The sequence below is a fragment of the Ciona intestinalis genome, chromosome 10 (genome assembly GCF_000224145.3).
Source record: "Ciona intestinalis chromosome 10, KH, whole genome shotgun sequence".
Classification (NCBI taxonomy): domain Eukaryota; kingdom Metazoa; phylum Chordata; class Ascidiacea; order Phlebobranchia; family Cionidae; genus Ciona; species Ciona intestinalis.
The window spans coordinates 1,256,143-1,267,500 of record NC_020175.2 but is presented as its reverse complement, the minus strand read 5'-3'; the positions used below and the strand labels follow the sequence as shown (position 1 = coordinate 1,267,500).

Sequence of the window (11,358 nt, the reverse complement as noted above, 5' to 3'; positions counted from 1 at the left end):
TATGCCTTTTGGAGGAGGCATGACTGGCTGATGCTCACAGCCAGGGATCATGATTTTGAAAACTTCTTTTTCTGTTTATTTGTGCCTGTGTCGTTCGTTTTATTCTTTTATAAATAATGCCTTTTCCCCAGTCATTATTTAGGGGCCGGTATGTTACGACCGACCCACCTCTCATCCACTCTTGTATTTTCCTCACGTGACCCAGCCACGTGGTTTTGATAGCCTCTTTTTTGTGTGCTACGCGCGATCGGCAGCTGCCAGTAAGCTTATCATTTTTATGTATATTATTAACTATTACTGCATTGTGTATTTGTAAACGCCCTAATTTCTTGCATATGTAACCATTATCTACTTTCTGCTTCTATTTGTGTAAGTGCTTTAACTTTCGATAATCACACTGCACACACACACTGTTCATACGCATAACATATAAAACAATTCACTCCGTCAATACATAAAGGGGAAAAGTAATGAATGTGTGCATTATCGAGTTGAAAAGGTGTACTACAACAAAGTAAGGTCCCCCGGGATCCTACACCCAGCTTCCCTGACCAATCTTATTTAATCAATAACCTCATATCACCAATGCGTTACGCAATATTATTTTGTCGTCACCCAGTCGTCTCTGGAGGCCAATCTCGCATATGGTTCAAGTATGATTAAACTATGGAACCGCCAAATTTCCCAACATAACATGACAAAGAAGGAAGATTTTTGACTTAAATCCCATGCCCCTTGCCTTCACCCATATTAAGTTTTATGTCCACAGTGTTTTATATTGTGGGTTAATACTTGCGTCAACTACCTGGCGGCGCCGTAGCACAGTTGATTAGCGCGCCCGCTTTAAACCAAAAGGTGTTGGATTGAAGACTCGTCGTTGCCAACGTTGTGGTCGTGTGGGCAAGGCACTGAATGGCAACAACCCGGTGGTAACTAATGGTTTATCCAAATTATCAGCCACATTATAAAAAATAAAAAAATCCTGTTTTAACGATCTTTGCTAGCTATTTTTGAATGGCATTTTTTGAAAGCGAGTTATACAATTTAGGCCTACTAATCTCGTACTCCCTCTTAATCCTTATACGAGTACAAATGTCTATGCTCGAGGAACGATTACTTTAACTTGTAAAAGCATCACCTACACCGCATCATATTACCTGAAAGAACGAAGAAAACCCCAGCTATCAAAGGAAATATCAATTTCTTTGGAGCCCAGATGTAACTAAAGCCAAGCAGCACAGTTGCAAAGAACGTGAGAAACACACTGAGTATTGGAAACATGTTGGAACGCCGCAGCATGTCTGTGGAAACAACGCATTCTATAATCCACATTCGATATAAGTGGCAAGTCATGTGTTTCCTTGTGCAAGATATTTTCTGATAAACGATTAGTCACTAATAAACGATTGAAGTACATGTTGCAATGCGATGCACACTACTTTTTTCAAAGTATTTTGTGCTTTTTTAAACGGCACGAGATGTAGGAAACGACACAAAGACTGTTGTTGCTTCCCACCCGAGGATAAATGGTGTACATCGCATTGCAACAAATCTGTTTGAGTATTTTAACTTACTTATGACGTATATAGATGATATTGTTCTTGATTCCACTTCTGACGTCAGTGAGTCGAGGATTTTGCATCTTCCAGCGCACATGGCTGTAAAGCAAAAATGTAAATAAGGTTATAAACCTTTGTAGCTTGTCTGTAAAGAAGATTAAATAAGTTTTGTTCGTCCAAGTTGAATGAGTGTTACTTATTGATTCTCGCGTTCACTCTGTTTTACACTACTTGTGCCCGATTACGAGTAACCACTTACGTTTTGTAAGCGCATGTAACGTTGTAAATATATATTATATGATACTGGGACTTTTCGAAAGTAATCCCATCTTGGGTGCGAGCGATTTAAGCAGTTAAGCAGCTTAACTCACCCTCCCCGCAGCATATTCTCCAAAGTCCCGAATAAGAATACATTTCCTTCTTGACAACTTCGGACTTCTTGACAACTTCGGGCGAGCTCCGAAACATTAGGCCAGCTGCGTGTATGCTAACCGTCCATGCTGCCCTTTGGTTTAACCAGTGATCCGAGAACAAAGAAATAGTTAGGAATAGAAAAGTGACGACTGAACCGAAACCGATGACATATTTCTGTGAATAAAAAAAAAGTTGTTATGTTTTATTACATACCAAAAACATATCAACTTACAGATCCCTTATAGATTGTTGAAATTGTCCTGTAACCTGTTTATTTTCCAGTGGCAGGGCAACGACAGTCGTTATACCACAGGTGTCCTGTTTCATACACCTTGTGCCTGCTACGACTTAAACCACGTATCTAACTTAGTGGACAACTATTTATTAGTTTATTATTTTTTCGACAGCATCTCCAACTCACCCGTGTATTTATCATTCTCACCGTTCCCACCGCGCTAGCACTATACGTATGTTCTTATTCTGGTGTTGTCGCAGCGATGTTAAATTAAGACAATAAATTTTGTACTTGTGACCCGTTCCGAACATTTCCTAACCACTTTGGCCTTGTCTTTCTCTGGAAATAAAGCAAAAGAATGTCTTTCTATACAGTACTGATGGCATAAGACGGATGCCGTAGCACATAATATATAGTAGGTTGGGGGAAGATGGGACACCTTTTCATTCTATTTTCTCGTACATTTTGGTAGTAAACAAAAAACATTCAAAGAATTATAAGACCTTTTCCGTGCGACTTTCATAGACCGTTGTAAATTGTTTAAAACACGACCAGGATATTTATATATTTTGTGCTGAAGGTGTCCCATCTTCCCCCGCCCCACTATACCACATTTTCTAACTCTAACTAATAGTTAAGCCTTTTATCCCAATCTACTATATTAAACGACAGCAATTTTAGAAGTTTAAACGACAAGGCACGCCATGGGTGTTGGGATAATGCTTAAGCTAGCTCATTACTTTGTTTTAATATCTATAGTAAGCCCTACATGATTTATCACATCTAAGGTATGACGCAAATATATATATTCCTTTTCTTTAGGCAAACTATTCAGGCTGTGATTGCTGGTTGTAAACTGTGAGGCTACTTTATAGCAATAGTTTATATTTATTAGTTTCTATCCTAAGAGAATAACTATGCCTTCCCTTTTACAAATCTGCAAGTCTATTTAACCAAGCCTGCGTTACTAAACTCACGAATCCTTAACATTATTGGAAGCACGATAGAGATGTAATAACGAGGCAGCGATGAGAAAAGACGAGTTGTTCCCGTGGGGTCTTCTCGCTGGTCAGTTCCGTCAGACTGAGATCAATACTGGACGCTCTGTCGCTACTGTTGTTACTATTAAAGACTTCATATATTGAAGTCGCGTGGAAATGCTGGGTTTCATATAGAGTAATCGAACTTACGGTTATTGTATTAAGTCTATTATTGGAAAACGAAATTAAAAACACCGATTACCAACAAATCATGTCTTGTGTATTAATACACGTAGTTCCCCCCGCAGCGGATCTTTATTATTAACGGTTGTTCTTTGCGTTATACGTTTTGAGTGTTTGCCCTTGATTAGCAATTAATTAGCTTTCACCCATAGAAACGAAGGGCACGTAAACATGGGTTAAGACGGGACTCTTATAAGCTAAGCACATACTGCAAAGTATTTCCAAACCAAAGTATATAACACATTTAGGGTGATACCACGCATTAGATTTTTATACCTTTATTAATTGACACTTCTAAAATATATATTAAAACACACGAGGAGTTATTTAGCGATCCGCACAACTGGTGTAATTTTACAAATTCAAAAACACATAGGATAAGACGGTTTAAAATCATTGTTAATTTTAATTAATAATTAAATCTATTCACAGGAATACACTTAAATAACACGAAATAATACTGTACGCTTTAAAACCAAGATAATACTTTTGAATGAAGTTTCTATTTCATCCATAAATTGAGTGTTGCTGTTCTGTATTTCGCACTTCTTATCAACTATCTCTAAGTACCTGATTTTAGAACCCAGTTTTCATACATATTTTGTTAGTATAGACCCTACCATATTTGGATAACCCCTACTAAGGTATACAGTTTTGAATAAAACACAAACCTTTCATATTTGGAAATAAAAACCTACGAAACTACAAACTGAAAAAAGACAGCAATATTTATTTTTATATTATTATTATTCTGCAACCTGTAGTTACCCTACTAAAATTAACAACCTGTGCTAGTTTCTTTGTCATGTAAACTTTATACATAGTAGGGTGTGGGAAGATGGAACACCTTTTCACTTTTATTTTCTTGTCTTATTTTGTAGAAAATTAAAAAAATTTATAAATTTGTGTCCTCCCGACTTCCACCGATCACTGTTAATTGTTTAAAACACAATCAGGATATTTGGATTTTATGTCCTAAATGTGTCACATCTTCCCCAGTAAGGTAGGGAAAGATTGGAGTAGAGTTGGGGAAGATGGTACACCTTTAGCACATAATATTCATGTATCCTAATCCTGTTTTAAACAATTAGTCTAGGTTGGTTTATAGATGTTCTTTGAACGGAACGTCCGTTATATAACGACTCTTATAGTTACCCCGCCATGTGACGATAATAAGTTGCATTCATTCACTTTTAAAGACACTCTGTATTTTATGCATCTGAGCTGGTTTATTGAAAAAATGGAACACTTGTTTACAAAACTATATAGACAGTGCAATAAAGAGATTACGAATTCAGTCATGTTGTGAGTTGCTTCACCGATATAGCTGGCAACGTCACCCCCTGAGGTTGCTCCTGTTGTGTTATAAAGGTGGTCGTCTCTTTGCCTACGTCATCAGATCCAGGGTGGGGTTGGGGGCGTGGTCTATTGGTTTTGGTCTGTAAGGGTGGGGCGGATTAGTAACAAGTATTTTACACCGAGTATTTTACATCGTTATTCCACGTACATGTCTTCTAGTTTCTTACCTGTTAGTTTTATCAGTTATACTTAATGGAGGTGCAGAATGTTGTGTTCTCTGTACATTGGACTTTGTCTTCAAGCCGTTCATCCTAGCGAATAGAAGGCGGAGAACTTTTTCTTTTTGTTCCCAAGTTAAGTCACGAATGTCGACTTGGTTACCAAGGCTTGACCTGTTACGAAATAGTTTGATTTAGAATGAAGGATGTTGTTATTATTATTGAAATTTATGCATTTTCGCCAATATAAGAAACTAATATGCAAAAGGAGTGTGTTTTAGTTGGCCTAAATAAAGTCCAGAGCAACTACCGGTTAGGGTATAAAAGTTTAAATGAATGTAACCTGTTTATCCTGGCATGGGGTGGCAACAATAAGTTTAACAGCTGGGTTACAGTAACGAAAGCTTGCAGAAGTAAATATACAAAACGAAAAGACAGAATTTATTTAAAAGATTTACCAATTCTCTGCTTCACTAAGATCAGCAAACACACTGTTGGTGCTGCTGTCGTTCTTTCTAAAGGTTCGAATCTTAGGGAAGTCTGCTTGGCCAGAATGAGCAGCCAACATTTTACGATGATAGGCTGACTGAGCAGCTTGAACGTATTGTGCTCTGTGAAGTTAAATAAATGAATGTAACTTATTTATCTTCTTATGGCTGGGGAGCAACGCGGGTGTTTGTTTCTTGCACCTTGTGCCCGCATTAAGTTTGCATTGGACAAAATAATATGAATATAATCTGAGCTAAGGGTAAGAGATAGCATCTATTGAAGGACTTTGCACCACCAGGGACTTCAACATATCGTCTACTTAATTTTTTCTCTGTTTTTATCAATGCAATATGAATACATTATATGGACATACGACCAAAAACAAGCGTATTATAGCACAACATACTCACCGGTTAAGCGCAATCTCTGTCCGAACTTTTTCAAGCGCGCTAAGGAAGAATATTTCAACGTTGGTTCGTTGTTCGACGATGTTTTTAGCAACGACTTTTACCTTTTAAAACAATGTTGACGTTAAATATGGAAAGATTAGCGAGCCATTAGCAACTTGCAAGAGTCCAAGAAAATGATTTGCTTGAATTCTTGTAGCCAATATGTTACAATGTTACCATTGCGGGATGTGACCTTGGGCGAGATGCCAAACGACAATTACTTGCGTTTTAGCGTTACAATTTAAACATTACCATAATCGTGGGCGCCTTAGTTGAGTGGTCTACTTTAAGCATATAACCAAAGCATACCGGAATCGATGCTCAACGCCGATAGCGATACTGATTGGGGTTCTAGGTCCTTGCCAAGGGTCTCACCCACAAAAAATACACACTTGAACAAGTTTTCATACAAGTACAGTAAAAAAACGACATGAAACCACCTTGTTCATTTCTTTATCTTTAATCTGAAGCATTCGTTGTAGTTTCTGTATTTCTCCACCACTGGCCACAGTTTCCATCCTAGCTCGCTGTTCAATAGCGCGTTTCTCGTCTCGGAATTCGTGGACCTGAGATGTTACAATGATTTGCCAATTCCTAGAAAAATGACCATTTCCATAATTTATGGGTGAAGTTCTACAGCACGGCAAAGGGCGGGTATTTATAGGCCAAAGTTGGTTGGAGTAATGCCTGTTAACTCATAGCATTTGAAAACAAGAGGTGATAAGAAATAACTTCATGTAACTTCTTTATTTTCGCGTGGCTGGAAAAGGGCAGTCGTTAAACACGGGTGTTTTGTTTCATACACCTCGTGCCAGCTACTTTGTAGGTGATTATTTGGGAGACTTTTTATTTTTTATGTGTGGCTGATGGTTTGGACAGCCCATTAATGACCACCGGATTGGAAATTGCCGTTTATCGTCTTCCACAAGGACACATACCCCACAATGGTAGCAGAGAAGAGCCTTGAACCCATTACCTCTGGGTTCGCCGGACATAGTTGTTTAGAACATTAGGAAATCACTACCAACCACTTACCATGCTACTCAATGCTTTTTCAAGTTGTTCAACCTTTTCCCTTAGACCATGAATCTCCCCCTTGTGACGTTTACTTTCAGTCACCTTTTCCTTCACGGTGGCGTCAGAAAGCTCCTTATTGGCCCGCAGACTTTCCACTTCTGTGGTTAACGAGTCACATCGGGTTTGTAATGACTGGGATTCCTATGAAACAAGAAACTTTTTATATAATATTTGCACAAGAATAAACACATAGGATACTAGTTAAATGTTATGATGATACACATAAACAAGGTATTGTTGTTTGTTCTTTCTGCTCTGGCACACAAGTATAGTATTCATAATCCAGGTAATACACGTTTGAAGCTTGATGCTGTCATTGGTTGTACCATGGCACAGTGATGGTTCTAATTCAAGGTTTTATTTGGATTCAACCCATGACGCGTAACATAGTTGATGTGTGTGTTCTTAAGCAAGACACTTAACTGCAATTGATCCAATCCAGTGATCACTCATGGCTTGTCTAAAAAGTGAGCCATTTAAAACAGATTTTGATACAAACCTTAATATGGTAACTTAAAGCTTCATTGAGTCGAATATTCTCCTTGTAAACAGATCTTGTTGTTTCATCTAAATTAGCAATAGCTTCAGTGTGAGCTCTTTCAGCAAGTTCTGCAATCTTCTGACTTGCCTCTCTTTCTAAACGAATCTTTTCCTCAAAAAACTAAAATTAAATCAAATTTATTTTTTTTGCATTTCTGAGAATAAGGTTTTTTGGACACTTATTAGACACACAATGTATTTTACCCACATGAACATATACGATATGTAAACATGTTAAAAAGTTGTGATTTTCATTTGCCCCACTTTCTCTTTTATTTATTTATTTACATAGTTTAAATTCTGTATCTACAGTGAAAAGTTGGACATTGTTAGTTCAAAAACTTCTAAAACATGCCCAATACCAAAATCATTCTAACCTTGTGTTCCATCTTCTGCAGTGTGTCTTTATGTTCTTTATTGGCAACAAACATACTTTCACGAATCTCATCCAACTCAGCTTGCATCGCAGCTCGTTTACGACGAAACTCTTTCACAAGTTTTAACTCGGATTGCATCAGTTTCACTTCACCCGTTCGTTGTTCGAGTCTTGACTCAAGGTCCGAGATCTGGGAGCTGAACTCTGCCATCTGGTGAGAATAAGGTGGTTTTAAAGATTTTAATAAACCTATTAAAAACATTTTGGGGTGTGAAATGGCAGGAGTTTTTAGTTTTAACGGTCCAAATGTGTATAACAACATGGGTTTTGGATTCTCCGTTGATTTTAGCAGGATTAGAGCTGGACTAATTATATTGCTGCCAATTTTGTGCATGGTACATTACATTTAATCTGTACATCTAGAAATTTTTCATACAATCGTTTCTTTGTCTTTCCTGCTTTGTTTCTTCAGATCTTTCAACTCTTGTTCATATCTTGTTATCTGGAAAAAATTGGGTGGAAAGTGTGATAAATTTGTTTAAGAAGAATAAGATGGGACTAAAACAGTTATAATTGATCAAATTGCAACCGAACCAGCCAAGCCTATAATCCAGTTAAAAATTTTGATATTCAGTTGTCAAGTGGAACAGAATGAAAAAAAAAGAAAAATTCTAGAAAAGTTGCTTACAAGGTTGATAAAAAAATAACCAACCAGCTAGGAGCAATATCCAAGCTAAATTACCTCCTCATCCTTTTCCATATCTCCCTTCTTAAGATACGTAACAACCTCAATTGTGTCCTTCTCTGATTGGAACAAAGTGTCGTGCAGTTTTTCATTCTCACCAGCCATTCTTTTGCATGTTTCTCTAAATTAAAAAACTTTATTAATCGCGTACCAAATATCACAGCCAGCATTTTTTATTTAACATAATATATTTACTAAAATTACCATAACTCTACACCTAAAGAATATTTTAGTAGGCTATATATATAGGCATATATATATATATGTTCTCTGTAAAAAAATGATCCATAAAATTTTAAAACTGCCGCAAACGGGCATTTGCTTTGTAATCAAAATTTAGGTAGTTTTTGTTTAAATGACTGCGGTAAATTATGTTGTAATTGTTTCAAACAAACCACCTGTATTCATTCCTTGATTTCTCTGTAACATCCAACCTACTTGCCCACAACTTAGCATTCGCCGTAGCCATCGATAATTCAGCATCTCGATCCATCTTCGATGACTTTCCAGATTTCTTTCCTTTTTTTCTAAAAAAATATTTTAGTATCTAGTTTTGAAAATACAATCAGACATATTGTATGGCATATTGGGCCCTTAATGCAAATATGTTAATGCATCTTTCAGAGTCAAAGTCAACCTAGGTCATTTTAATAACATTAGTCTGTATTTTTACGGCATATTTTTAACTGGTTTACAAACCAACTATGCTTTTTAACCAATGATTGAATGTCAAATTTTAAAAACTGTGTTAATTCATAAAATTAGTGTTTTTATATACAAATAGTGGGTAGAATTTACATTAATATATGTAACATAGAAACCTACCCTCCGCTTTTCTTTCCCTTTTTCCCCTTTCCACCCTTTTTGCCTTTCTTGGGCATTTTTATTCTGACCTCTTACACAAACTATAAAAGTAAAGTTCTTTATCTGGAAAAAAGAAGAAAAAACTAAAAATAAAAACAACAATTTAGTTATAAGTTCCAATTACATGGAAAAGTATTTTACACACATCGGGAAGTATAGAAGTAACTCTTATCTCCCATACATTGTTTATAAACATTATTCGTATACGAAAACGTTTAAATTGGATTATAATATTGACATAAAAAGATGATTTTGCAAAAATTATATTTGTTTACATTATCTTCAAATTTGGCTTCGTCGTTATAGAAACGCCCAGAAGCGCCACCCTCGTACACGTGACATAGACATCTTAACTTTATAAATGTATCTTGATGATATTTCGCGTCGCAAACAGAAAAACTTTCGTTTATGATATTGCCACATGTTGCATTTTGTCAATTACTTTACACCAGTGTTTATATACGAACAGACTTTGCTGCATTTCACAAACAAAAGATGCACTATTCTTTATTACTCCGTATTGCACTTCTTGTATTTAGTTATAACAATATGAGCCGAAAACTTAAATCACGATCACAAATTTCGCAGAAAATAAGACACACTCTATTATTTTTAAAACCCCAGATCTACTTCTGCATTTTCTTCATTATTTTGTGTGATGTACTGCAGTAGGTCGTTCCCCTCCATTTTGCTTGCGTCTAATTTATCACTTGGTTCATTTTCTGTTGGATCAAATAGAATCGGTCTTTTGGTTGGCAGACGAGGTTTATCTTCAACTGTTCGAAGTTTGGAAAATATTGAGCTTACGTCATCGTCTACATTCAGTAGGACTTCTTCGTTTCCAATACTCGGCTCTGGCAGAGGAATACTGGCATTTTTGTTTTCCTCATCACTGTAGAAGAGTAATTCCCGATCGCCAGTGCCAATATTACCAGTAAGATCAGGTTTAGCAAACAAAGTGACTCTATTGGATCGTTCGTCGTTTTCAAGAAAAAGCTCACTTGCCTCATCTGAGGTCTTACCAGCAGCGATGTTTAGTTCTTCCTTATCTACAACGGTGTCTCTATCGAAAAGGGAATCCTTTGTATAATCTAACCCCGTATCACCAAATAGGTCTACTTCAGCGTCTATTTGCTTTGGTGTCTGTGTCTCCGTTTTAACTGTCTTAGTATCCGACGCAGCACTTTCGTTTTGGTTGTCTTTAACAACAATATCAAGGCAAAGGAAAGATTTTACAATTTCCGAATTTGATATTTTTTCATTGCTTGAACACCAACGCATAAACTTATCCACGGCTGCTTTTCGCTGCCTTGCTTCAACTTCTGTTTTAGATGAAGAAGCAACAAGATCTCTTAAGCTCTTTTTCTTTGGCAGTTCTGGCACATATGTACCTGAGTATATTTTATCCAGCGACTTCCGTAAAGTTAGGAACTCATCGTAATGTTTCTCCAGCGTGAAATGTGCGACTCTTTCTAAAGTCTGGTCGACGTATTTTTCTTTCCTAACCTTGTCCAGGGCAGGATGTTCATTCGTTACTACCACAACTGTATAGATGACTTGTGCAGAGCTAAGTTGTTCACGCTTTTCTTTATTGTAAGTTGTGCACTCTGGTACAGTTACGTCCAACCCTGTATCTGTATTCTCCAATTTCCGCGTAGAAGACACTGTAGCTGTTGCGATCCTTGTAGGCATTTCTTTTAAATTTATAAAGTACGCCAATTCAAACGCCAGCAGGCAAAAACTTGTTACGTATTGATATTGCCGTTTAAATGCAATTGAGCAACTCAATGCAATACAATAGCTTCCTGTATTGGCAAACCAAATAAGTTAAATGGTTTACGTATGTTTGCGCTTGCTAGTTAAATTCGGG

The 11,358-nt window shown here is 36.9% G+C and overlaps 3 protein-coding genes across 3 annotated transcripts in view; all 3 read right to left on the bottom strand.

The window, feature by feature from the left end:
- Window positions 1-2,555, bottom strand: part of LOC113474605 — a 10,486-nt gene extending 7,931 nt beyond the window's left edge. The window contains exons 1-4 of the mRNA XM_026836351.1: window positions 2,395-2,555; window positions 1,931-2,147; window positions 1,575-1,658; window positions 1,158-1,301 (exon numbers count right to left, since the gene is read on the bottom strand). Of these exons, the coding sequence (XP_026692152.1) occupies window positions 1,158-1,301; window positions 1,575-1,658; window positions 1,931-2,147; window positions 2,395-2,409 (460 nt within the window). The 5' untranslated portion in view covers window positions 2,410-2,555. The remainder of the gene's footprint in view (window positions 1-1,157; window positions 1,302-1,574; window positions 1,659-1,930; window positions 2,148-2,394) is intronic.
- A 2,086-nt stretch (window positions 2,556-4,641) lies between these two features.
- LOC100183833 (basal body-orientation factor 1-like) lies at window positions 4,642-9,572 on the bottom strand. The gene is made up of 12 exons (XM_002122563.4): window positions 9,450-9,572; window positions 9,023-9,151; window positions 8,622-8,745; window positions 8,316-8,381; window positions 7,881-8,090; window positions 7,463-7,624; window positions 6,922-7,104; window positions 6,327-6,452; window positions 5,848-5,948; window positions 5,407-5,559; window positions 4,958-5,122; window positions 4,642-4,870 (listed from the first exon to the last, which is right to left on the bottom strand). Exons 1-12 carry the CDS (start codon window positions 9,503-9,505, stop codon window positions 4,819-4,821), a joined length of 1,527 nt encoding a protein of 508 aa, XP_002122599.1. The 5' UTR covers window positions 9,506-9,572; the 3' UTR covers window positions 4,642-4,818.
- A 407-nt stretch (window positions 9,573-9,979) lies between these two features.
- Window positions 9,980-11,293, bottom strand: LOC104266110 (HCLS1-binding protein 3-like). The gene has a single exon (XM_026836350.1). The coding sequence runs from the start codon at window positions 11,178-11,180 to the stop codon at window positions 10,101-10,103; it is 1,080 nt and encodes a 359-aa protein (XP_026692151.1). The 5' UTR covers window positions 11,181-11,293; the 3' UTR covers window positions 9,980-10,100.
- Window positions 11,294-11,358: the final 65 nt, after the last annotated feature.

Bases quoted from the DNA above. Each gene is read 5' to 3' on its own strand.
- LOC100183833 (XM_002122563.4), bottom strand. From the start codon at position 9,505: ATGCCCAAGAAAGGCAAAAAGGGTGGAAAGGGGAAAAAGGGAAAGAAA. The intron at 8,091-8,315 runs GTATGAAAAATT...TATTCTCACCAG, and splicing joins GGAAAGACAAAGAAACGATT to ATGGCAGAGTTCAGCTCCCA. The intron at 5,949-6,326 runs GTGGTTTCATGT...TTGTTTTAAAAG, and splicing joins AAGATAAAGAAATGAACAAG to GTAAAAGTCGTTGCTAAAAA.
- LOC104266110 (XM_026836350.1), bottom strand. From the start codon at position 11,180: ATGCCTACAAGGATCGCAACAGCTACAGTGTCTTCTACGCGGAAATTG.